The sequence below is a fragment of the Mizuhopecten yessoensis genome, unplaced genomic scaffold (assembly GCF_002113885.1).
Source record: "Mizuhopecten yessoensis strain PY_sf001 unplaced genomic scaffold, ASM211388v2 scaffold9561, whole genome shotgun sequence".
In the NCBI taxonomy this organism is placed as follows: domain Eukaryota; kingdom Metazoa; phylum Mollusca; class Bivalvia; order Pectinida; family Pectinidae; genus Mizuhopecten; species Mizuhopecten yessoensis.
Window position 1 is genome coordinate 777984 of NW_018408109.1, and position 25212 is coordinate 803195.

Here is a 25212-nt window from a genome sequence, read left to right on the forward strand (position 1 = left end):
AAAGTAAAATAATAAAATTACGATAAAAAGGCATATACAACAAAATATACAAATACGTTTCGTGTTCGTAAAACCTATATTCAGTAGTTTGTAGGATATTACCTTCTCCACAGAACTGTCCGGTAAATCCAGTTGGACATTGGCAATAGAAGGAACCCGGAGTGTCCATGCAGTCGGCTCCATTTTGACAGGGTGATGTCAAACATTCATCGTCATCTTAAATGAAAGTAAGATAAAACATGTCATACAGCAAACATAAAAATATTTCGAGTCGACATGAAATCACATCAAAAGGAGAAAAGATGACTAAAAGTATATGCTAGAACATCATGAACTGCCATAGGCCGCTAACATGTTTTCCGTCCAAAGAAAGAAAATCAAACTGTTAAAAAGATGGGAGACTCGTTAATATCCAATATACTGTATGTGAATATAATGTGAGCAAAGTAGTTATGACTTTTTGTACAAAAGATGTACAACAAGAGTTGATCTATAGGTAGACATAGGCACTTGAAACAAGTATACGTATTTTATGATGACAAAAAATATCATTACAAATTTATAAAGATGCTTCAAAAATAAGATTGATTGAAGTACGAATGACCGAACGAATAAAACGTCTGCAGAGCGCCGAATCAAACAATTGAAAAACTAGCCTATTTTCCAAAATGTAATTATTTGCTACGTAAATATCATTCCGCTGCTTTCATTCGTAAGAAATCAACTCGATGTAACGCATACGTTTGCAAAGTTACGAAGTAGCAGCAACGTAAAGACATGGATCCCACATTGCTTTCATGGTTAACTTTGTGACAGTTTTGAACCTATCAGTGTGTTCCTCTTCCGAGAACATTCAAACAGCCGCAAATTTGCATTAGTTTACTCTAGGAATAATAAGTAGTTTATGAAGGTAAAACAAGAGTGTCCATCGCTTTGTCACACAATATTATCGAATTCGTTTGAACAGGAACTGCAATGGTAAAGAATAAGATAGATTCATAGCTTTTGCGATATTAAACTAGACAAGCCATTCGGATTTATATGTCTCGCATGTGCCCCGCTTTGACCAACAAAGCACATATCAGAGAAACTAAGTTAAATGCAAAAACTTTATGTTGATGTCAATGAACCATGACAGGTAGGCCGCATCCAGCAGTTGATGCATGGGTGAGATATACTACCTAAGATGCATCTATGGTCCAAGTTTGGTCGGTCTAGCACTTAAATTTTCAGAGAAACTAAGTTAAACGCAAAAACTTAATGTTGACGCCGCCGCCGCCGTCGCCGGAAAAGAAACACCTTAGTCTCGCTTCCGGTACTTCGTGGCGGCGAGACAAATACGGTAAGACATTAATATCTAACTGGCCATGTGGTTAAACGAAAATCGCTACAGTGACTTTGGTATTGACTTTGGTAGGAACTCATCCCTGGTGTTGACATGCTTGACATATCTGCATACTTTGATAAAAATCCGTTAAGAAATAAAATAGAGTCATAAAAATGAAGTGCGACGCGCCGTGACGGACATACTTAGGAGACACTAAATGTCCCGAAGAGATATTCAGAATGTGGGTCTTACTTTGGTTACACGTAGCACCGGACCATCCAGGATTACAAATGCACGTGAAATCACCAGAGGAAGCATCGAGGCACGTGGCTTCATTCGCACATGGATTCGAAATACAGGCATATATGGCTGCAATGAAAGCAATCGTCAGACAAATAAAGTGTTGAAATATATCAAAAGATACCTGTAGCAACATGCATAGTTATACAACAAACACATTCTTAATACCAACAGTAAATATGTTTTTAATCAAATCCTCTTCACCTAAACCATTATTTCTCTAGTACATGTATTTCAATGGATTTGTCTGTAAGCTTGATTATCGTATCCTCAATCATCGCCCAGTGAAAAGCTCGCAATATATAACCAAAGGATTGAAGAGATTGTAGCATCATTCGGAACCTATATGATCCGGTTTACTCATTTGTATTTGCAATACAAGAATGGTAAACATCAGTGAAACATATATTGCTATTATCATAATATATCTTTATTTATTTATCTTATTTTATGTTCAAGTAAATTTTGTGTATTTCAAGTATTAACATTTGTTTTGATTTCGAGTAAATATTGTGTGTGTTATGCTAACAGATCATAATACAAATTAACCACGACACTTACTTTCCTCACAATGACGCCCAGAATTCTGCGGTAGACATGTGCAGTCATAGGAACCGTCTTGGTTAGTACAAGTACCACCGTTCAGACAAGGGGAAGTACTGCACTCATTAGTATCTTAAATATATTGAAATTTTTAATTTGACATATACAAATGTAAACTCAAATTATTTTTTTTGTGCTGCTGTATTCAGGAACTTCAAAAAAGGACATAAACTGAAGACTGTGTTAATGTCTGCAAAATAATAAATATTTGCGAATAACACTTGAAAATTTGTTATAAGTTTGACAAAAAGTAGACTTGAATAAACATATCTGCACCTTCATCTTACTTAAATTCAATTTAAAGTCATAAGCATTCAAAATAGGCATATATATTTTCGAACATCCCGTACATGTGGGTTTTGTTTTCAAACGAATAGGTGTATTGACAGGAAAGCAATAAGTCTTCAATTCATCAAATCAATTATGTTTGACATTAACCTATATCACAGTTAGTTCCCATCCATCCTGTCTCGCACACACACCGGTAGGTCCCCGGTTCGGTCACACAAGTTGCCCCGTTTTTGCAAGGACCAGAACTACACTCGTTGATCACTGAAAAACATTTAAAGGACCAGAAATACATTTCTGTACAAAGAGATCGTATTGGCAAATCAAACTATTATATCAAAATGATACTGAATTTAATTCGAAGGTCAACCATTGTATTAAACGTATTTTCCATGATATTCCTGTATTATTGGAAAGATTTTGAATGGTATAAGCATATGAGATAATTTCATTTAAAAGCTACCTTGATCACAATCATGGCCTGTCCATGCGGCCGAGCACGTGCACGTGTAAGATCCCAGGATGTCATTGCATGTGCCGTCGTTTTGGCAAGGGAACTGGAGGCACTCGTCAATATCTGTCAATGTATAAATCTACTATTTTAATTACGGATCATAAACAAATAACATTATTTCTAGAAATAAAAATACATCCTTTAATTTTGCTAGAAGCTTGCATACCGTAAGTTTCACTTTGACAACAAAACAAGTAAAACTCATCCAATTTCTAAAAAACATTCCCATAGATTCAGTAAAGGAACAAACTCGGACTGAACCTATCGTGGTAATGGAGCTAGCTCTTTACGTCCCCAAGTCAAGACCTGTATGAAACCAGACAATTTTTTGATGAATACTTCACTTTCTGCAGATAAGATGCTGGTGATTGGAATGAGAGAAAGATACATTTACTTGCCCAGAGGCGCAGAATAGGAAAATTTTACACTCGGGATTTTCAAATTGGTGCCAAACCCTCCACAAGCCTCGGGTTTTACCCTATTTGAAAACCCCTCAGGTGGAATTTTATATCCTACACTCCTGGTCATGAAAGAGTCTGATATAATTGCTGCGATGTTTGCACGACCTTCCACACAAGTGTGGCTAGTTTGGATACCTACCCTCTGTACAGAACTGTCCTGTGATTCCAGGAGGACAGCGGCACGTGTAGGAACCTTTGTTGTTTATGCACGTGCTTCCGGACATACAGTTATCTATACCCAAAGCACACTCGTCCTCATCTATGAAATAATAATGTACGTGTAGCACTGGCAGTTAATTTTGTAAATGATATTAACATTTTGGCATATTTTAATTATATTAGAGCTATTAAATGCAATAATTCAGATTTAATGGGTTTTTTTTGGTAAAAAGCAGTTGAATTAAACCAATCAAACTGAATCATAAGAAATAAGAATCATAATAGAGAGAGAAAATGCAAGAATAAAACTGCATTGGTAAGAGAAGAACACAAATGTATTTGAAACAAGCAGTCTGTGGGTATTTATGAATCAAGATACGTAAGTCCAAAACCTCTTTGCAAAGAATCAACATCCTAACAACATTATTAAGCAAACGGTAAGCCATTACAAAACTTTAACCAAATCCTTAACAAAAGGTAATGGACGGACAACTGAAGAACGGACGGACGCAGACAAAACATATAGTCCCCCGGTTTCACCGGTAGGGGACTAACAAGTGCCTTTTATTTGTCATAACAAAATATGACTACTTTCATAAATGCGAGAAATGTTAACTCCAAAATTATAGGGAAGAAATCATGAATTCATCGTATCTCTTCCGACTAGTTTACATGATGAAATCAAAGACAAAGGTAATGTTCTTACCCTCGCTGCACACAAGTCCAGTACGCCCCGGAGGACATACACACTTGTAGCCGCCATCTTGATTCACGCACGTGCCTCCAAACAGACACATCGTCATACCGAGGCTGCATTCGTTGATATCTGAAAGAAACATGTTGAAAATAATTGAATATGGTTTTTTCCTTGTAAAACAATGTAAACTTTTGAGTTTTTTTAAACCCCTAAGCTAACACTTTGTCCACCTATAGTGCTTTTCCATGTTTGAAAGCCTTCTCGGAATTTGAGGCCGCATGCTATCTACAAAAAAATATAATAGTAAACCCCACGATATCCGTATTTATTACATTTACCTGTGAAATATTATGAATTCTTCGTTTGATAAAATATTTTGTCTTCACTGCAGTCAAGACGTACGAAATGTAATATCTTCACAGGTGAATATATCTTAGTATTGTCCAATCAGAACGATACTTTCTCTTCACTGCAAAGATGTTTAGTTTCAAGTTCAGATGGAGCGACGGCAAAATAAGTGGCTGTTATGTTAAACTTTTGCAGCATATATTATGGTATTTACATAACTACACCATTGATATCATTTTTGTTTAGACATTTTACTGGCGTCAAATAATACGCTACAAATTCCCGCACTTTTCTGTTATAGCAATATTTGCGTCGCGTGATTTTGTAGAAGATTCGAGAGTCAACAGCTTCTAAAAGAATCCAGCAGCTTAGCTGCATTTCTTGGTTATTATGTTAATATGAAAAGACAAAGCCTAAAACGAGCGTTGCTTTTGTTGAATTCCGATATTTACTGATTCAGAATGAGAAAATATAGCTTTCAGAATGAGATTAGACAAACTTTATTCAAAGTCGGCAAGTCGAGTAATAGCAATAAAACACAAGCTCTAATGAGACTTTAAGACAGACATAACACTTGCGGGAAACCGGGGCAAGTTCGGCCCATTTTTATCAAAGTCCGCCCTGGGAAGTATGGCAGCACGTCCGTTTTTGAAGAATTATTTAACTTTTCTTGTTTAAGATCGGTTGGCCGTGGGGCATCATCTTAGTTATGACGTTATAAAGCATGCAACGTCAGATTTTCCCGTCAATTTTACGACTGTCTATGTGTTGCAGGGGCCGAACCAGCCCGGACCAAAACTAATATTTCAATAAATTCTTATAGTACAGCAATATGATAGTAAGTGCTTGGCTTAGCTGTTATGTATATCATTTGAAACTGTCAGTGTGTTACACGTTCGACCGTAAAAAAAAGTAGCAATTCCGTTTACAGAAAGTTCGCCTAACTAGAAAGAGGCGAGATCATCATTTTCTTTCTACTCTCTCAAAAGTAACACTTTCCTGTTAAGTAATTTTACATTAGTGTTTTCCTCGCCATGTTTTCGTGTGAATGTCCAGCCTACTTAACTGCTAGATATTTAAATATGTAAATAGTAGCTCAAAAACAAAAAGATCAGGGGTTGGCGAACTGGTCCCGATCTCCCGATTGTAGACCTTTTGTATCATAAATGATTGGTAAAAATGTATTCACAGTATATTGTTTGCAGCAATGACGCAATTTTCTTTCAGTTAAAGCTAAAGTCGATATTTGTTCTTGTGCGTAACGTATATGGTAGGTCGGGTGGCGCAGTGTATAGGGCGCTCGTCTTCACCAAGATGGTCGGATTCGATCCCGGTCACCTGCCCGACCACGCGGGTTTCCTCCGGACACTCCGGTTTCCTCCCACATTAAGCATTATTCATCCGCGTGTTTCCGCCAGGGCACAAAAAGAATGATTGAGATAAGCTGTGAAAAAACTGTCAGGTAATTGCTGTAGAAAACAACTCATATTTCGTATTTTACGATAAATCTAATTAAATGTATAAAGATATTAGTTAAAAATTAGAATAAAAATGAGAACATTGGAATACTTTGATGTAACTGAGATTGTCGTAATATCGATATGTAGTCTCAATTACTGTTCCACCCATAAACACCGGGTTAAATTTCAAATTGTGTGACAGTCACCGAGGTTTGACAGGTAAGGATGCCAAATAAAATTAAACAGTTTCTGTCTGTAACTGTAATAAATCGGAACGCTGTATGAAAAAGTAATACGTCGCTGAAAAAGGGCGTTGAGCTCGGGTTGGTGGTCTGGAAAAATCATTGTTGATGTCGACATAAATGCATTATTAATTGTTTCTTTTATGAGTGGTGACACATGAATAAAAAATGAAGATATATCCCGGTAGAAATATTAACAGAACCTGGTTGATGACAAAACAAATATTTACTTTTGTACCTGTAGCAAAAAACAAAAGCAACACAAGTCCTTAAGCACCGAAAAGGAGTAAATGCAACGGACATCAATTCCAAGATTTGCTATGATTTGAAGTTATTTATCATCCATACGGAAATTACTGAAGAATGGCGATGGAGTATGTATGACATGTTTGTGACGGCAAAGTATAATAACTTCTGAACGATGTTTCATGCATGTCAGTATATGTAAATGTTCATGTTTGTGTTGAAACATATTAGTCTTTGCTTCAAGGATACACTTCCGGTTTCCGCACTGGACGGCAACTTCCGAACGAAAAAGAATAAGTGCAATGTGTAGCAAGGGGAAGCAACTCTGTTTACGCACGCATGTGTTACCATTAAAGAGCTTTGGCGCCCAAGAGCTACGCTCTTATTTATTCATGCATGGCCATTCCCCAGTACATGTCGCGAAATTAATCAAATCATTGATGGGGCCTATTAATACAGCAAAATACAGGAAAGCAAAGAGTTTATATTTAGATCCGGACTGAAACTTTTATTTACTGGAGAACTTATCGATTTCGTTGCGTTTCTTATCACTATCATTATATTTTGTTGTTCTTGGGTCTTCTAATTATATTTTTTTCATCCCCCAAATGGTTTCTCGAGGTTTTTTTCTAAGAAATCACTCGCTTGAGCATTGGTAGGCATATGTAGATGTACGTATTGCATTTAATTTCCCGATCGGTCGTCAAACATGGCCGCCGTGGCCCATTATTGTTTGACACATCTACTGGTGTACGCCAAGGTGATGCCAACGGCCACTCACTATGTCTTAGTTTTGTTCTGAATAAGTATTCTTTCCAATGCTTCATTGCACTTTTGGGGATTTCTGTAATGGTTCCCTTTTACAATTAAAACTTGTTTTCTATGTTTCGTGGTTACTTTTTACAGGACATTTCATACATTTCCCGAATTCTTATTTGACCTTCTGTTTTCGAATTTTATTTCATGAACACAAAAATAAAACTGAATGTAGTGAAACTTTGTCAATATAAGTCTTGAATATACATTAGTTACCATCCGAGCAGTTCTGTCCAGTCCAACCCGACGTACAAATACACGTGTAGGACCCTGCACTGTCCACGCACGAGGCCGCGTGGTCACAAACTCCTGTTTGGCATTCGTTGACATCTGCAAATATATGGTATTATCATGAGTAATCTGTTTTATGTACGGATGGCAACGCATCTTTTAACGTGTATGATGGCATCCATGATATTTACGTTTAAATAATTTAATTGATAAATTACCTCTTTTGGTGCAGTAACATAATGGTTGAATACGATATATATTAAACTTGTACAGAAAATTATAATATTTTGTAAAATTCGTGAAATATATATGGCATTCATCGTTAAATAAGGAAATATTCTATATTTCTCCCTCTCCCACCTCCCATCCCCCCACTTCATCAAAAATAAAGTATATCCATGTCTTTGCTTTAGATAATAACCTACTTATTTCACAGTATGTTCCTTTCCAGCCAACTGTACATTCACATGTGTAGGATCCGTCAACGTTATGACAAGAGGCGCCATTGTAGCATGGCTCAATCTGTACATCACATTCGTTAATATCTGTATGGAAATGTAGAAAACATTCAAAAGTCTGCGCACAAAATATACCACACCATCAGTACGCAAGAACAAACTATACCATATCTTCAACACCAAGGGACAAAATATTTTACATTCTCAAATACCAGGACAAAATATACCAAAGCGTCGAAATTACCAAGACAACATATACAACATCGTCAGTACAAAGGGACAAAATATGCTACAGCGTCAATACACAACGACAAAATATACCACAACATCAACACACAAGGACAACACATAATAAAGCATAAACATACCTGGACAAAATATACCACAGATCGTCAAATGAAATGTTCACGTATTGACAAGCAAATATCTTTTAAGTTTTGGTATCTTAAAAATAATGATGTTATTTGCGGACTCTTGCATTCCAGGAAAACAATACATGAACTTTAAATAAAACTAAATAATTTATTCTTTAGGGAATACATACACATTAAATACAATGTTTACATACCAACATCACAGTTGAAACCGGTCCACCCTGCAGAACACGTGCAGAAATATGTGTTTGGTCCATTGAAACACATGCCTCCGTTAGCGCATGGGCTATTAGTGCACTCGTCGATACCTGTATTATAGGCGCAGTATCAGAGACGGTTTAAATGCATATGGATATGTTGAGTATTTCGCAGATATGTGAAGGTTATAGATACAAATCTTTCACACGTAATTAGCAAACTCGTAAGATAGCGCATTTACACCTCCTTATTTAGAGGTACGTTCCAATACACCAGTTGTAATTAACATTATTTTTCATTTAGAGTATTCTCCCATTTGAATAAACGACGAAACAATAAAAAAGAAGTTGTTGTTTTCTGGCTAAGAGTTACTTCCCTTATCGAGGCAACCATATTTCGTTTTGATGCTGTGCATTGATTATTCCTGATTCAATGTTGATTAAGTGTAGTATTTGCTTCGCATAGGTCCCTGGAGTTTTTGTGTATTTTTAGAAATGCTTTCAAATGCACAAAGTGCGTGGCAAGATAGTTCTGTTGGAATGAACTTAGAACAAAAGGTATGTATGGTAATAATACATTTCAACTTTATTGTTCTTTGGGAAGTCGGGTTGCGCAGTGGATAGCGCACTCGGAGTTAAAAAAAGTATGGGATCTTCTGCTCGACCATGTTTGTTTTCCCCGGGTACCGCTGTACTCCGGACCTAAGTTAATACTTTCATTAACTATATGTAGACACCTAAATTGTGTCGCTGGCATTTCTTTATAGTAGGTTTGTGTTAATTTTCTCACATTTTGCGGCTTTGCACAGAAGAAAGTTATGCTACATTGAAAAATAAATGCAAAGACTAACGCGAAATTAAGATTACCAACAAAATTGTTATGATTACAGTACTTACGTGTGGAACAGAGAAGCCCAGTCCATCCACTGGTACACTGACAGTGAAATGATCCGTCCGTGTTCACACAGCTGCCGCCGTTAGTGCAGCTTACCCCCGTACACTCGTCAATGTCTACGGTGTATTGACACAACATAAGATAATACTAAGTTTGTGTGGAGTTATCTCCCATTTTACCGGTACTATTTTCATTTTTGTAATATTTGTCAAACGGATTTGTAATCAAAACAACAATAAACATAAACTGATTGGCATTGCAATCGTGGAGCTGGGGAGGGGTCGTAGTGTGGGGTGGGGTAGGTAAGGGTGAGGCACTGCTTAAAAGGTGGGGGCATACTCCATTAATGCGCCGTTATCTATTCGGTCTATTTGTAAATAGTTTGTCACAAAAAAACAATCTGCACAATTGTCTTCTTATATATACCATACCATACAATTACTAAGGAATATATACATTATCATGCTATTATTTACTTATAAATATCACCATACACTTATCTACTTACATAGATATACATATACATTACTATGTTATCATCTACCGAAAGCTGTTACTCTACAATTATCTACTTATATAGATATACATTAGTATATTATCATCTACATAAACCTGTTAACTGCACAGTTCTCTACTTATTAATCTACTTATAAATGCATAACCATTAAATTATCTAGTGATATATGCATAACTAGAGATATTTTCAATTAATGTACAAGTTACCATACTATAATACGCATTAACTAATATATACATTACCGTCTAAGCATTGTGTTCCAGTCCACCCAGTCGGACATACACAGAAATATCCCCCAGGGGTGGCCACACACGTTCCATTGTTTCTGCATGGACTGCTGTCACATTCACCCAGACCTACAACATTTTAAAATATCTTATGTAAAATTCCTTATTATTACATACATAATATTTTTTATATATAACAAGTTAAGCAGTCTTTAACCCAATCATGAACACTGACGTTTAAGATTAACATGTATCTCATTTTTCCAATTAATTTAAAAAAACCATATATAGATTTTATTTTATTTATAGACATTTGATATATCGTAGTATTTCTCTGGGTTTTTTTTTTTTTACTTATAAAGAGTTGACCTTAAGTCTGAAATGGCACATGTCATAAACTATAAACAGTACTTCTTATGCAAAGGAATATATCAAAGAATTTTTAGTGCTATATTCAGTTATATTCGAATACTAGCTCCGCCCATCTTTCACCTGATTAGCTCTGTCTCCCAAAAAGATACAGGCCATACAAAGTCCATATGTCACACATTGGCCATCCACTAACGAAGTTCAAAAGCCAATTCTAGCAGATAGATATTTAGTTTACTGGTAGGGTCACACCAACTCTAGGACACATTATGACTGTTTGTACATTTTTTTAAAGCAGGAGTTACGTCGTGTAGCTAGTACTGTTATACCCAATCTGTGGTGCCCAGGGGAAAGTACATATGCATGTATACTATGTTATTGATGACCTTTATCATTAAAATGAAAAAAAATCAAAAAAATCTTATAAGATATATATCATTCGTGTGTACTTCAGCTATATCATAGCAGCAGCACCAGAAGGAAAGATATATGTTTAAATTAAATTAAATTAATTTAAGTTAAATTTGGCTAATTAAGGTATTTCATAATGATATCTGCCAAGAGGCAAAAGAATACATGTACATAACATGACAAATTTAACCAATTTAATTTCAATTCATGGTAAGGACAAAAAGCACAATATTAGGAAATCTTTGTGATTACACTATAAAGTCTGATATATCTTTGAGAATATTTTTGTTTTGTGTGTCATTACAATTACCACAGCCATGTACCAGGACATTTATACTAAGGTGAGTATGTACATCATGATTAAGATTCTGCTGTAGAGCGTGGCGAAGGTTATTATACCTATTACACTCATAGTGTCATAGCTTTGGTCGCATTCACAACGCGGAGATTCAATAAATGGTCTTTATAAAGGTCGTAATCTAGGTTACTTGCACCATTTCTTAGCTGACAAAGAATAATGTTTATATTGCGATTTCCAGAATATTTGAAAATATTGGTTGTTTCAGATTGAACATAATGATTTTGACTTAAAAACCTTATCTTTTATTGAATTCATTAAACATAGAAGGGAACAAAAAATTTACAGTACGACATAATGGTGGGTCAAATAGTCTATATGTTCTTGAAGGATAACTATTAAGATTATCACCATGATAGAAGGGTTCAATTATTTCCTTCAAGTAAAAAGGTGTTTCATTATTCATACTTTTATACATTAATGATAGCTTACGTATTTTCCTTCTGCTATTAAATGTTTCCCATCCTAACTCCTGATATTATATATCATGTGATGTCCCTCTCCGAAGTCCTGTAATTAATCTTGCTGCCTTTAACTGAACAGACTCTATAAGATTTTTTGAGCTAACGTAGACATTTTCTACAGGATAAAAAGGAACGAATTCAAATTCTTACTATCTGCCAAAACTGATAGATTACTATTAATCGTTAAATAATACTAACTATCCACCTATACAGATTACTTAATGTTAGCCTATAAATAATACTAACTATCTGCCTATACTGATTACTTACTTTTAGCCTATAAATAATACTAACTATCCGCCTAAACTGATTACTTACTGTTAGCCTATAAATAATTCTTACTATCCGCCGAAACTGATTACTTACTTTTAGCCTATAAATAATACTTACTATCTGCCTAAACTGATTACTTACTTTTAGCCTATAAATAATACTTACTATCCACCTATACTGATTATTTACTGTAGCCTATAAAAAATACTTACTATCTGCCTATACTGATTACTTACTTTTAGCCTATACATAATACTACCTATCCGTCTAAACTGATTACTTACTTTTAACCTATAAATAATACTAACTATCCGCCTATACTGATTACTTACTGTAAGCCTATAAATAATACTAACTATCCACCTAAACTGATTACTTACTGTTAGCCTATAAATACTTACTGTCGGCACAGTTTTGTCCCGTCCACCTGCCAACACAGTCACATGTATATGACCCAGGATTGTTCTTACATGATCCGCCATTCTTACAAGGTGACATCGCACATTCATTCACGTCTGAAATATTCATCATATTTAGCATTAAGTTTTTTTGCATAACAAAATTGTCCTGACACAGAGCAAAATAAGAATATTATTGTTATTGAAAATTGACAAAATCAATTTTCTACTTTTCCCACCCCCTACTAAAACAGCGATAAAAGTGCATTAGCATAAGCATCAACTTATCATACTGTACATGAATATAGTACAAACATAAAGCACAACTAATTATGTATTAAATACCCATGATTTGTAAGATATACTAGGTGTTTCTACGTTACGAAATATCAGGTTAATATTATCCTTTTAACGTCACTTCAATTGTAACGCCACAATGCTCTTTGCCAAATTCAGTTCATTTTTTTTGACGATTTACTTACGCTCCAAATATTTTAAAGGTGGAATTCTGGTGATAACTTATCAAACCAGCTTTTCCCGACGCTATTCCTGAAAGCGGACAGACTTTGATACAACACGGCAAAGTGATGCAACCTATATTTCCTCATAGGCATTGATTTCTCTATTTACCGAGCTGTACACATATTTCAAGATGTTGGTCACAATAACATATTTTTGTACCCTGCTCTCCGAAAACAAAGACATACTTGCATATCAAATCTGGTTCCTACGAGTGAAACAGTATAGAAGATATGCTCAGGACAAACTTTGAGGTTGAGGTCAAAGGTAAAAGCATAAGTCACAGTGACCTACTTCTTGTACTCTGCACTCCGACATCCAAAGATGTTCTTGAATACCAAAGATGTTTACACCAGGTGAACAAGTATAGAATATGTGACCCTGGACAAGTACCCGGACGGACGGCGGGCATACATATCGATTTGTTAGCATGTGTCTTGGAAATAGAACAAAGCGTTAAGTTAATTAGCATACCTGTCTCACAGCGTGTTCCTGTGTATCCGCCAGGACATTGACAAAAGAAGCCGCCGAGCTCAAGTACACGGCAGAAACCACTGTTCTCGCATGGCTGGTCATTACACGTCACAGGTGCTGATGACAGAGAAAATAATAAGGAAAATCATTTAATGCCTAAACCCTACGTTTCTCAAGAACTTATCGCACGCATTTATTTGCGATGAATTTAAAATTTTAAATGCACTAAAAATAACAAGTGTAGCACGGATTGAGTACAAATGAGCATCAAAATGTACTTCAAATATCAAGTAAGTGTACTACAAATAATAACTACTTCGAAAACAATGCTATCAAACATGTACCACAAGTATTTACTCAAGTGTAGTAAAAAATATTAATACCACTATTCTACAAATATTACCTCGAGTGAACTACAAGTATTGTTTCCAGTGCACTATGCAATAAATATGAATCAAGTTTACTACAAAATATAACTCAAGTTCTCTACGAATAGTTATTGAAGTTTACTTCAAATAATTACTTAAATTTACAGCAACTTATTCAAAATCACTACAAAATATTTGTCTATGGGGGTGTCACGCGATCGACGCGGTCTTATATTTCACTACTTAAAAAAACCTTGTGCCAGGCCCCCTGGATCTTCTACAAACAGCAATTCATATCTTGTGCAACTTTTATCAAAAAAAGATGAAATGAACAAAACAATTAAAATCAACAAATGTATTTTGCGAGTAAAAAGTTGATTCTGAAAAAAACATATCTTGTGTAACTTTTGATAACAATAATAAGACCAAATGAACAAAAATCAATAACTGTGTTTTGCGAGTCAAAAGGCGACTGGGACCGACCAGGATCTCAACTCTAGATCTTCAGTCATAAATAGTCGCTCTTATCAACTGGAGCAACGCTACAGATCAGCGGTACTTGCCTGACCCAGTCGCACAAGTGAAATAATGGGAGATTACTGTATTAGTGAAAAGCTACCATTGAATTATCTAGTGTTTTAACTGCAATGGGATAAGGACCCTTGACCATCACAGGTACTTGTTGGATGTTTCTTTGCTTTAAGTGTGTATTCGGTTATCTCATGCAAGGCTACCTTTCGAAGTAGTAGGGGTAGACGTTTGAGACTGGGTTGTTGCTGTTGTTATTGTTGTTGGTTTCTTCGTCGTCGTCGGCGGCGGCGTCGTCGTCGTCGGCGGCAGCGGCGTCGTCGTCGTCGTCGGCGGCGGCGGCTTCGTTGTTGGGATTGTAGTTGCTGTTGTAGGTGTTGTTGGCGGTTTCGGGGTTTGTGTTGTTGTTGGCAGTTTCGGGGTTTGTGTTGTTGTTGGCGGTTTCGGGGTTTGTGTTGTTGTTGGCGGAGTTGGGGTTGGTGTTGGTGGTGCCGGTGTTGGTGTTGGGGGTGCCGGTGTTGTTGTTGTTGTTGTTGTAGTTGTTGTGGATAAAGATTGTACTGTGGACAGTGTTGTGGTTACCACAGTGAAGTTGATTTTAGAAAGTGTTATAACAGACGGACTTAAAATCAGGGTCAGGTCCCCAACGTAAGCTAGGTCGAGGCCATTCACAGTCGTGCCTGGGGCGATATTCGCGAGAACCCAAGTGATGTTATTCGTGATGTAACTTCCTCTGGGGAGTGCAAACGTCAGGTAAAAATCAATTTCAAGCGGGTATTGCCTGAAATAACAATATATTGATGCCGGTAAAAATGGGAATCTCAACAATCATGTTTACATAAAGCAAAACGATGTCAAAACGAATCTATAGCAAATATAACTCTGAGCAAATATGGCCGACGTAAAACCTTCAAAGCCTTTCAATGGTTATTACAATTGATGGGACTATGAAAGTATTTTACAATTAATTGAATTTAGACTGAAATACATACCTGAATGTCAATATACCACACTCGTCATGATTCTCAGATATGATGGAAAATTCCAAAAACTTTTTCAACTACAACACAAAGGTACAAAATCACACAATAAACATTTGCACCTTGGTCGCATTAAAACTAGACAATAATATCGTATTTTCAGCTTTGATATGAGGTCTGATATTGTAAGCAATCTGATTGCCATTTCAACTCACAATTCGATAGCATCAACATAAAATGTCTAGCATGAACTGCTATGTCACAGAACGAGTTGACTTTTTTTATGAGGAAGTGTTAGACTAAGCTTTGATGTTTACTTTTTTAAGGTTCACTATCATAAATACTTAGCAATTCAACATTCCAATAATGGGTCGTTGTTGCGCCAAGCTGAGTCGTTGTAAAATTACCATATTAGTGATGCATTGAGAATTTTATGAAAACTTCGGCCTTTTACATACATGTGTCAAAGCATGAAAACTGTCAGGTTTATTGGATTTTTTTTAAACAAACCAGGCGTCGCATAACAAACATTATTTTGATATTATTGATATCAATGTTGTTAGAAAATGAAGTTAATTAAACGTATTCTTCGTATTTTTTGTTAAATATCAACTAGAGCAATTCTGTAGTTGATGTTGGTAAAGCTTCTCTACCAAATGGTTATCAAATATATAGCAAATCAGCATCCAATTGGCATTCTTAGTTGCTTACGGGGCGTTTGTTTGTGTCTTCAATAGTTCAGTACAAGTGTTCTAATGCAAATTAAAGAAAAAACTATTTTACCAGGATATGTTATTCCTTCTTCTCACCTTATCCTATTTTTCAACAGTTGACATATTTTTTGTAAATCATACCTACCTATTACCTTTATCATAATTTATTTACAACCTACATTTTCACAGAAGCTCATCTGGAGTCCTTCAAACCTTGGTGATCTCACTTCCTGTAGATCAGTCGTGTAGTTGAAGGAATACAGTCCATATCTTGCGTGAACGTAAGTGCCCTCTGAGAAAAATAGAAAGGAAAGAACTCATCGACTATTTAGTTAAGCGTGAACTGTTGGTATCTGCTGCGGGTTCCTTGCAATTATTACCAAGACCCCTGTCGTCATAACCACATCCCAACACAGGTTTCCAAAAAATAACTTCAGCAATAAAATATATCAGAGACAAACGAAGTCATTTTTTAAGCAAATGAGTCGCTGTATAAGGCCGATGTCATATTGTAACGTGTCTTGAATGAAAAGAAATGCATACTACTCTGATATAACAGTGCAGTATTTAATTCGAAACACAATTGGAAACACAACCTGAACTGACGAGGTTCTAATGTATTGTTATTTTAATTAGAGACATATAGACATCATAAAATGTCTCTATATTTTTACGAAGCAACAAGGTCAGAAACTACACGGATTGCATTGAGTTCATTGTTAAGGCGATCGATGTCATTAGAAGAGCTCCGAAGTACAAGTGACGGTGTTAATTAGTCGTTATTGATGAATGATGTTATTAAAATTAGCAAGTTATCACATGATAAACTCCATTTTTCCAGAAGGTCAATTTCAAAACGGTTTGATAACTTGCATTATATTTTTTTTTTCATATTATTGTTCTTACTCTCAGCTTTATAAAATATTTAGAAAATTTATCAATTAATCTTAGAAAATATAAAGAACAAACCGACGACCCCTGGTTCAAGTGGGCTGGGGGTGATCACGCTGTAGCCTGTTATGTCGATGAGGAAGTCGCCCACGAACAGAAGACGATAGCCATGCACGTATTTAGCACGTGTTTGATCCAAAATGGACGACATAATTTCATCCTCAGTCAGGGTATTCACAAATAACAGGTCAAAGGTCAACAGCACGACCGGCTTCAATGTATCCCTGGTAACACATCACAATAAAGAGTGTGTAATACATTTTAAATAATTTCAATAAAAGTCTGAAAAAAAAACATAAGTTCTTATCAATAACCTTGAAACTTAAATAGGAGTTTGTTAAAATATTTGTAAATGTGATTCTAACAAATCTGATAGCTTTTTCATTTGAGCTAGCTACAATTCGAATATCGTAACTGTAGACAGTGTTGTTAGACTATTACTTTGGAATTAAATGCATCCGTAAGGGAAGAGAAAGACTAGAATAAGATAGTAATATGGCCCTTGTATTTCAGATCTCTTACAGTAAAGGAGGAGGAAAGCAAACTACGTCATCAACTTACCCCAGTATTCCTGAGCATTGACAATCGGCCGTGTTGTACTGCCTAAAATAGACACAAATAAATAATAAATTTACAGATCATCTTTTTTAAAGGATTATTGATAAATACAAAAAAAAAATCCAGAGAAAAACGTTCTATAAACTTTTTCCTTGCAAAACTAGAAAAAAAATAAAATGTTTATTTTTACATCTTTTAAAAGGATAACTGATTTATAAAAAATTTCAATTGCAAAATTAAAACAGGGATTATCTTGATTGTTTAAATGATCTATTTTAATCTTATCATTTTAAACATATCAAAACTGTAATTTAACCCGCTGTGTATCTTTTTATTTCTTAATCTCGATATTGCATTTTTATAAAAAGAGTCTACTCGACATACGTCAAATTCTTCACAGTACATCCCTTGTATTGGCTGGAATACGGTCCCTCTTCAAAGTAGCCGTCTATCTGGAAACAGTAACCATTGTTCAAAACATAAAACGCATGCTGACCAAACAAAAGAGATGAAATACGTAAGCTATCAGCTTATTTCATGCCCCGAAGCAGAACACATAGAACGTTTAATGACTACGGATGCCTAGGAAAACACCACCGGAAAGAAAACAATAGAAAAGTGAAAAAAGTCAAAGAATTTATCTCAAGTGTTGCAGTGGGGGCAGCCGATCAGTTTTCGTCCGTGTCCCCTAGGTAGCGACAAATAACGTGACATGAAGGCAGATTTCTTGGAAGACACCACCTTAAAAAAAGTGTGTAGGAAGAGAGAAATGGCCTGCTGTATTACAATGTTAACTTCAAAAGACTTTAATATCAAACATTAGATATACTATGATAATTAACATAAATGATACAAGACAGAGTAAAATATATATTCTTACTACGTACCTCATCACAAAAAGGAAGAGCGATATCTATGAATCTGTCGGATGTGACAATTTCCATGTCGTCGTCCCAAGTCGTATTCCACAGGGGCATGGATACATTGGCAACGTGATAATCTACGATAGATAAGGTTACAGGTGTTCGTATACAGAGGCACAGTGAATTCCGTGACACAACATTTTGCCACTTAATATTTCTAACGATAATCTCTATTTATAAAAACTGTGCTGCATGGTATCTGTAAATACACTACGACCGACAATATCGTAATAAATCTCGATAAATAACAAAATACAATTATATTTTGTATATCTATATTGTATTGTTTGCTCAATTGTATGGTTAAATTGTATTGTAATGTGTACTGTATTTTTTCGTATTTATTTGTTGGACTGTACTTTATTGCATTTATCTACCATTCATCCTGTTGTTTTTCACAACAGTTAAATATAATACGGAAATACTATACAATAAATACAACAATAAATAACAAAACAACAGGACGAATGGTACATCAATACAACAAAGATGAGTCCAACAAATAAATACGAAACAATACAGTACATATGAAAATACAATATAACTTAATCTTGCTTGTAACAAGCATTTCCATTGGCTTAAAAAACTATGTTATCAGCCCATAACGTAAAATGATGTCGCCGTTTGTAACGTCGCTTTTGATTGGCTGATAGAGCAGCACAATAATTTCTAAGAGAAAAGAGACCATCAATAATTTCCACAGGGATTGTGTATTGTAGATTAAATTATAAGGATTAACTTGAATATATTTTTCATGTTATGAAGATATAACACAAAATACGGAGTGTACTCTAAATAAAACGCGAAGCGGTTTATGATGAGAGTACACTCCGGTTTTTGTGTTATAGCTCCATAACATGAAAAATATATTCAAGTTAATCCTTAATTAACAATAAAATAGAACAATACAATAAAGACATAAAAAAATATTCGATATAATATCAGAAATCAAACAAAAGACAATATATCTCAATTCAACAATCAGCAGAAAATAGACATAGGTTACAGTAAAATCAATAATTCAACAATATAGTACAGCAAAAACACATTACACAATAGGTTACAGTACAAATCAATAATTCAACAATATAGTACAGCAAAAAAAATATTACACAATAGGTTACAGTACAAATCAATAATTCAACAATATAGTACAGCAAAAATACATTACACAATACAAAACTGTAATTCAACAATATAGTACAGCAAAATTACATTACACAATAGGTTACAGTTCAAAACAGTAATTCAACAATAAAGAACAGCAAAAATACATTACACAATACAAAACAGTAATTCAACAATATAGTACAGCAAAATTACATTACACAATACAAAACTGTAATTCAACAATATAGTACAGCAAAAATGCATTACACAATAGGTTACAGTTCAAATCAATAATTCAACAATATAGTACAGCAAAAATACATTGCACAATACAAAACATAACTTCGACATGTACAAAGTTTATGACACCTACGAACGAATGATAATATTACTTTAAGTTAAATCCATATAGAATATTCCTGAATTACAAATGTCATTGAACATTGATTGTCATGCACTAAACTCAATCCAATAAAGATTACAATACGCTTGTGTTTTCATTCCTTCATTGTGTTGTACTTTCTATTTAAAAATAAGTCGTTTATTTGAACCCAAAAGGAGCTAGTGCAGCAACTGCGTCTCTTCAAATCTCAATATGCATGGTATGATCGCTAACCAAACCGTTTTGAGAGATTGCATCATGTTCTGTTAATTCCTATTTAAAGATTTAACAAAACTTACTCACCGTACGTTGCCTTTTTATTACCTGTAAATCAGAAATAGGTGAACAGATTAGCAACGAGTCACAGATTAGAACTTGTCACAGATTAGACCGAGTCACAGATTAGACTCGGACCGAGTCACAGATTAGACCGAGTCACAGATTAGAACGAGTCACAGATAACAAGCTATTGTTTCAGTGACCAACGTCGGATTATTATAACAGAGCTCAAACAAACTGCTAGCAATTATTTAGAGAGTGTAAACAAAAGTGATACGACTACTTATAGGACTTAAACAAACGAAAGGCTATTTTATAAAACTAATAAATAAACGTATAGTTATCCAAAGGGCCTACTTAAACACAAATTAATCAAGAATTGCTATATAGGTATAATAAACAAAATGCTTATTCAAGCTGAGAAAAATCATAAGTGTCCTTCGATGATAACAAAATAACCAAATCTAGGTAAATATATTATCTTTCACGTTTGCTGCTGTTTTCGAAAAAAAACACCATCAGATTGTCAGACACCTGATAGGGAATGATTTCAGCTGTGTAAGGGGATGATAACGATATAGGATAACATCACCGAGATAGGATATCACCTGTGTAAGGGATGATTTCAATTCGATATAACATCACCTGGGTGGGGAATATATTTTAATGTGTATTTTTTGTGGTGTTCGTGATGTTTCTCCTTTTGTTTTTATGTATCCCATGTCTTGTTGCTGACTATTTATATAAACAAAGAGTTCTGATGACGTCATGTGGACACTATGGTATGTATCATGTTTTGTTATAAGGATCCCTGTGGCACTTTAAACTTTAAATATGCATTCGAAACTCTTTTCCGGCATGACTAAAATGTGTTTAATCATCATCGAAAGTAACCTTGGTCAGTTGTGCTGCAGATATATCTAAAGCAGAATAAAAAGAGGTCAAGCTGTGTATAAAAAAACTACAGTGTAATTATCTAGTGTTTCGCCTACAGTAGTACTGGGATCTTTACTTAAAAATGCAAAAAAAATACACCTTTAAGCTACGTGATTTAGATAACGTGCAAACACAACAAATTCCATTTGCATGATGTACATTCATTTAAAGATATTGTAAGTCCCACCTTACTATCAACTGTATCTTCAATTTCCGTATCACCGTTTGCTAAAATTAACGACTGGGAGTAAATGATATTGTGATTGCAGATCTTACCGTTCATGACAACGAAGAAGACGATGATGGCAACACAGAAGGAAATGAAGAACGCAGCAAGTAGCAAAATGAAGGTCACGGCCCTGCGTCTGTCTCGGCGAACGTCCTTGTAATGGAGAAATTTAAGGCTGCGCGCTCCGTAAATAACGGCCCCGGGATGGGTACTGTAGTATCCCGTTGGGAAATTTCCCTGTAAGATATTACATAAAAATGAGTTGAGTAAGACTGACATATTGAGATGTCTTGGTGATTTTGCTCATTATCATTATCTTTATAGAAACAGGCATGTAAAAAGGAGGGTTCTAAAAGGGTAGATTAAATATAGATATACTGGAACATATTTTTCCGTCGTTTGAAAGTCGTGCTGTCTGAACTTCGTTGGTCAAGCTCCGCCCATCTTCAACTGTTGTAACATTTAGATAGACTGCGTCTGGCTTGTAAATATAACGAGTTTTCTCTCCCTCTATATTGTCCAGGTATGTTATACCATCCAAACCAAAACTGGGGGGTCAATCTGATTAAAACAGGTGTTCATTTATAATCTGAGGCATTAACAATAAATGAACACCTCCACTTAATAAATTTATCGGGATTCAGCTAACACTGGTCCTGCAACGAGTTAACTTATTGTTTGGAAAATATTTAATTAAAAACGTACATTATTTTGTCGAACAATCATATTGCTCGTCACAAACCGCTCATTGAAACTCCCTGAACTGCCAAAGGGTAAGAATTTGATGGAACTAAAAAATTGCGGCTAACCTGTTTGTACGTGTTGTTTATGCAAATACCAGACGGCAGTGCTGTCTGTTTTGTTTGAGAAATGGATATTAATGTTGGTGGGAGACAGGTCCTGCGGATGTGGACACCGATACGCTCTAGTGATTAAATATTGTTAAACGCTTCAATGAACAGGCCATTTGTTTTTATTTATCTCTGATTCGTTATCTATAGTTTGTCAACTAACCGTAGTATTAAAACAAAGGAACAGTAATATCATGCGTTTATTTTACAAGTTGTATATAGTATTTACGTGAATCGAAAATACATACAGTTTAGAATATTGAGTCATTTGTACGGACATGAAAAGCAAAGATAGAAATCATTTTCCCTGATATTGACCCAATAAAGTAGGCATTTTAAGTACTTATGTAAGTCCATACGGTAGTCAGGTGTTCGGTTCTATTTCATTTATAAAATGTAGCGCTACAAAACGCATGAAATACCGACAGTTATTTTAATTATCATTACATAATGTATAAATAATACGAAGGATATTAAGATAAAATGATACACTTCATATGGAATGAAGCTTCAGTACTAAATGTGATGTTCTTTTGTATATTTAAAAAAAAATGACAGACAAGATTGATGCATAATGCGATATAAATAAACCGAAAAAAACTTTTTAGTTGTCCTTTATTTTCTCAGATTTGGTAACACTATTTCTCGTTATCATTTTTTCGCAGATGTCAGGTTTAGTGGCAATGGCACACAGTGCTACGGGATAGATGGATGAAGTTCCTATTATTTAACGGTATTTTTTTTTTCTCGGAAAAGAATCATAACCACCAAAATCGTACAATTGAGAACCCCGCGAAAAAAGACCTTCACATTAATTTTGTGATTACAAAATCTGCAACCAAACCGGATAACTTATGACAACAAGTATATTTTTGATGAAGAAATTTGATGGACATGGGGTGTGAGCGTGTCTCATTTAAGCATTGAACTGTTTTTGTATGGTATTTATGATCTATTTGAATGACACAGCTTTGCAAGCAAACAACATAATGCGCTAGTTCAATACTTATATTTACGTTTTCTCTGCCTCTTATGATCTTTTTTAACTTATAATTTATAATTAAAATTAAAAATGCCCGNTTTTTTTGAAAGCTACCTATGTCACATGAACTTATAGTCTCGATAACAACATATATTTATAGACTTTAATCTGTAGAAACAACTCTTCTTCAATTGGTCAGAAAACGACATACACCGGTTACTGAACGGGTCAAGGGTCAAGAAAAAAATATATAATATCGCCAACAAGTCATGGCAAACCTTGGTGACTACAAATTCTATCAGCAGAGTCTACCACTTTGAATCTTGATGCTATAGGGGTCAAATAAGTCGAAATCCAAATTGGTCTAACATACAATTGAAACAGAAGGGGAGGTACGTAAAACCACCTAATTACACGAATTTCAGAAAAACAAAGGAGTACTGGCTACTTTCAAATAAAAAATAAAAAACGTGTTTATTATAATCCGTGCTACTACTAAAAAAATCAAATATGAACATCGAGGTTATGGGCAGAGCAAGTGGAGCAAATACACCAACTGGTATCTTGAAAGATGAACGTTAGACACGGACATGTGCGAGTGCAGATAAGATTTGGTAAAGATACAGAATGTAAAAAAAAATCAATTTCACCATACAGCTATTTCGTCCTTCTAGTACTCGTTGGTGACGTTTGGGGCTAAAAAAATCGATATTGCCAAATAGGTATTATCTTATGTTTAAACAGAAAGGGTGGAGGGTACGTTAAGAACATATCTTTTCTGATTTTTTTCATATCTGTTGGATTGATAGTCTTGTTGACAGTAAATACATTGTACATCATGTGGTAGTGGTTTTTTTTTATTAAATCTACACACAACTCAGTTAAATTGTCGTTTGACCTATTTACAAAAATAGTACTGTGTGAAAAGTTAAACAAGAACTGTTCCCGTTCTTCGGCGGGCATACCTTCTTCTGATGTCTGTGTGGCCGTGTTGTTTTTATGATCACTCTCAAAATAAAAAAATAAATACACAATTATGGACGAAGGAAAATCTCTCGAATCCTTGTTCAAAAGCGATAGTATAGAGGAGTATATGTGGAAAGAGAGAGTATCATTAGACGGTGATTTACACAGATTTGTACTTATCCCCGATAGTTTCACTCCACATATATTTTGGAAACTTGTAATATAAATGTACTTGTAAAGGAGTCATTAAAAGTAAATAAACAACTCCACGAAAATGGGATATATACATGGTTTACATATGTTTCCCAATATATTAAGGAATAATAGTATCAACTATGACTTTCATCACGACCCATTCTTTGCAAAAAAAAGAAAAAGAAAATGAAACTATTGTTTAAAAAGTCGATACATGCTAAATTTGAATCTTACTTTTTTGAATAAAATGCATAGTTTGGACGAAAATAGTAAGTTATTTCTATACAGTAAAATAAAATAAAAAGTATGCAGAGGAACACTACCTATCGTTACCCAACTTTGAATATAGAAAATTGATGGCAAAGCTGAGACTAAGCAACCACAATTTAGAAATTGAGGCTGGTAGATCTAAAAAGATTCCTCGACAATCCCGACTATGTAAATTCTGCAATACTGTTGAAGATGAAGTACATTTTATATTTAAATGCAAAATAAATGTATATATCAGGACTACGTTTCTCCAAAAAATTCAAATTAACCCATCATTGCCTGATCTACAAAATTTAATATTATTATTGTCATCTAATGATCCACAGCTTTTGGCCTCTTTATTAAAAAGTCATTTGAACTGAGGA

General features: G+C 34.9%; 1 protein-coding gene across 1 annotated transcript in view; it reads right to left on the reverse strand.

The window, feature by feature from the left end:
• Positions 1–25212, reverse strand: part of LOC110458370 — a 49451-nt gene that overhangs the window by 21523 nt on the left and 2716 nt on the right. Inside the window, exons 2-24 of the mRNA XM_021510038.1 lie at positions 21631–21820; positions 20443–20463; positions 18612–18724; positions 18109–18176; positions 17728–17769; positions 17185–17390; positions 16395–16507; positions 15515–15582; positions 14729–15303; positions 13627–13743; positions 12637–12750; positions 10376–10489; positions 9619–9732; positions 8719–8832; positions 8118–8237; positions 7678–7791; positions 4359–4478; positions 3633–3752; positions 2982–3095; positions 2669–2782; positions 2189–2302; positions 1580–1696; positions 103–216 (exon numbers count right to left, since the gene is read on the reverse strand). Of these exons, the coding sequence (XP_021365713.1) occupies positions 103–216; positions 1580–1696; positions 2189–2302; positions 2669–2782; positions 2982–3095; positions 3633–3752; positions 4359–4478; positions 7678–7791; positions 8118–8237; positions 8719–8832; positions 9619–9732; positions 10376–10489; positions 12637–12750; positions 13627–13743; positions 14729–15303; positions 15515–15582; positions 16395–16507; positions 17185–17390; positions 17728–17769; positions 18109–18176; positions 18612–18724; positions 20443–20463; positions 21631–21820 (3016 nt within the window). The remainder of the gene's footprint in view (positions 1–102; positions 217–1579; positions 1697–2188; positions 2303–2668; positions 2783–2981; positions 3096–3632; positions 3753–4358; positions 4479–7677; positions 7792–8117; positions 8238–8718; positions 8833–9618; positions 9733–10375; positions 10490–12636; positions 12751–13626; positions 13744–14728; positions 15304–15514; positions 15583–16394; positions 16508–17184; positions 17391–17727; positions 17770–18108; positions 18177–18611; positions 18725–20442; positions 20464–21630; positions 21821–25212) is intronic.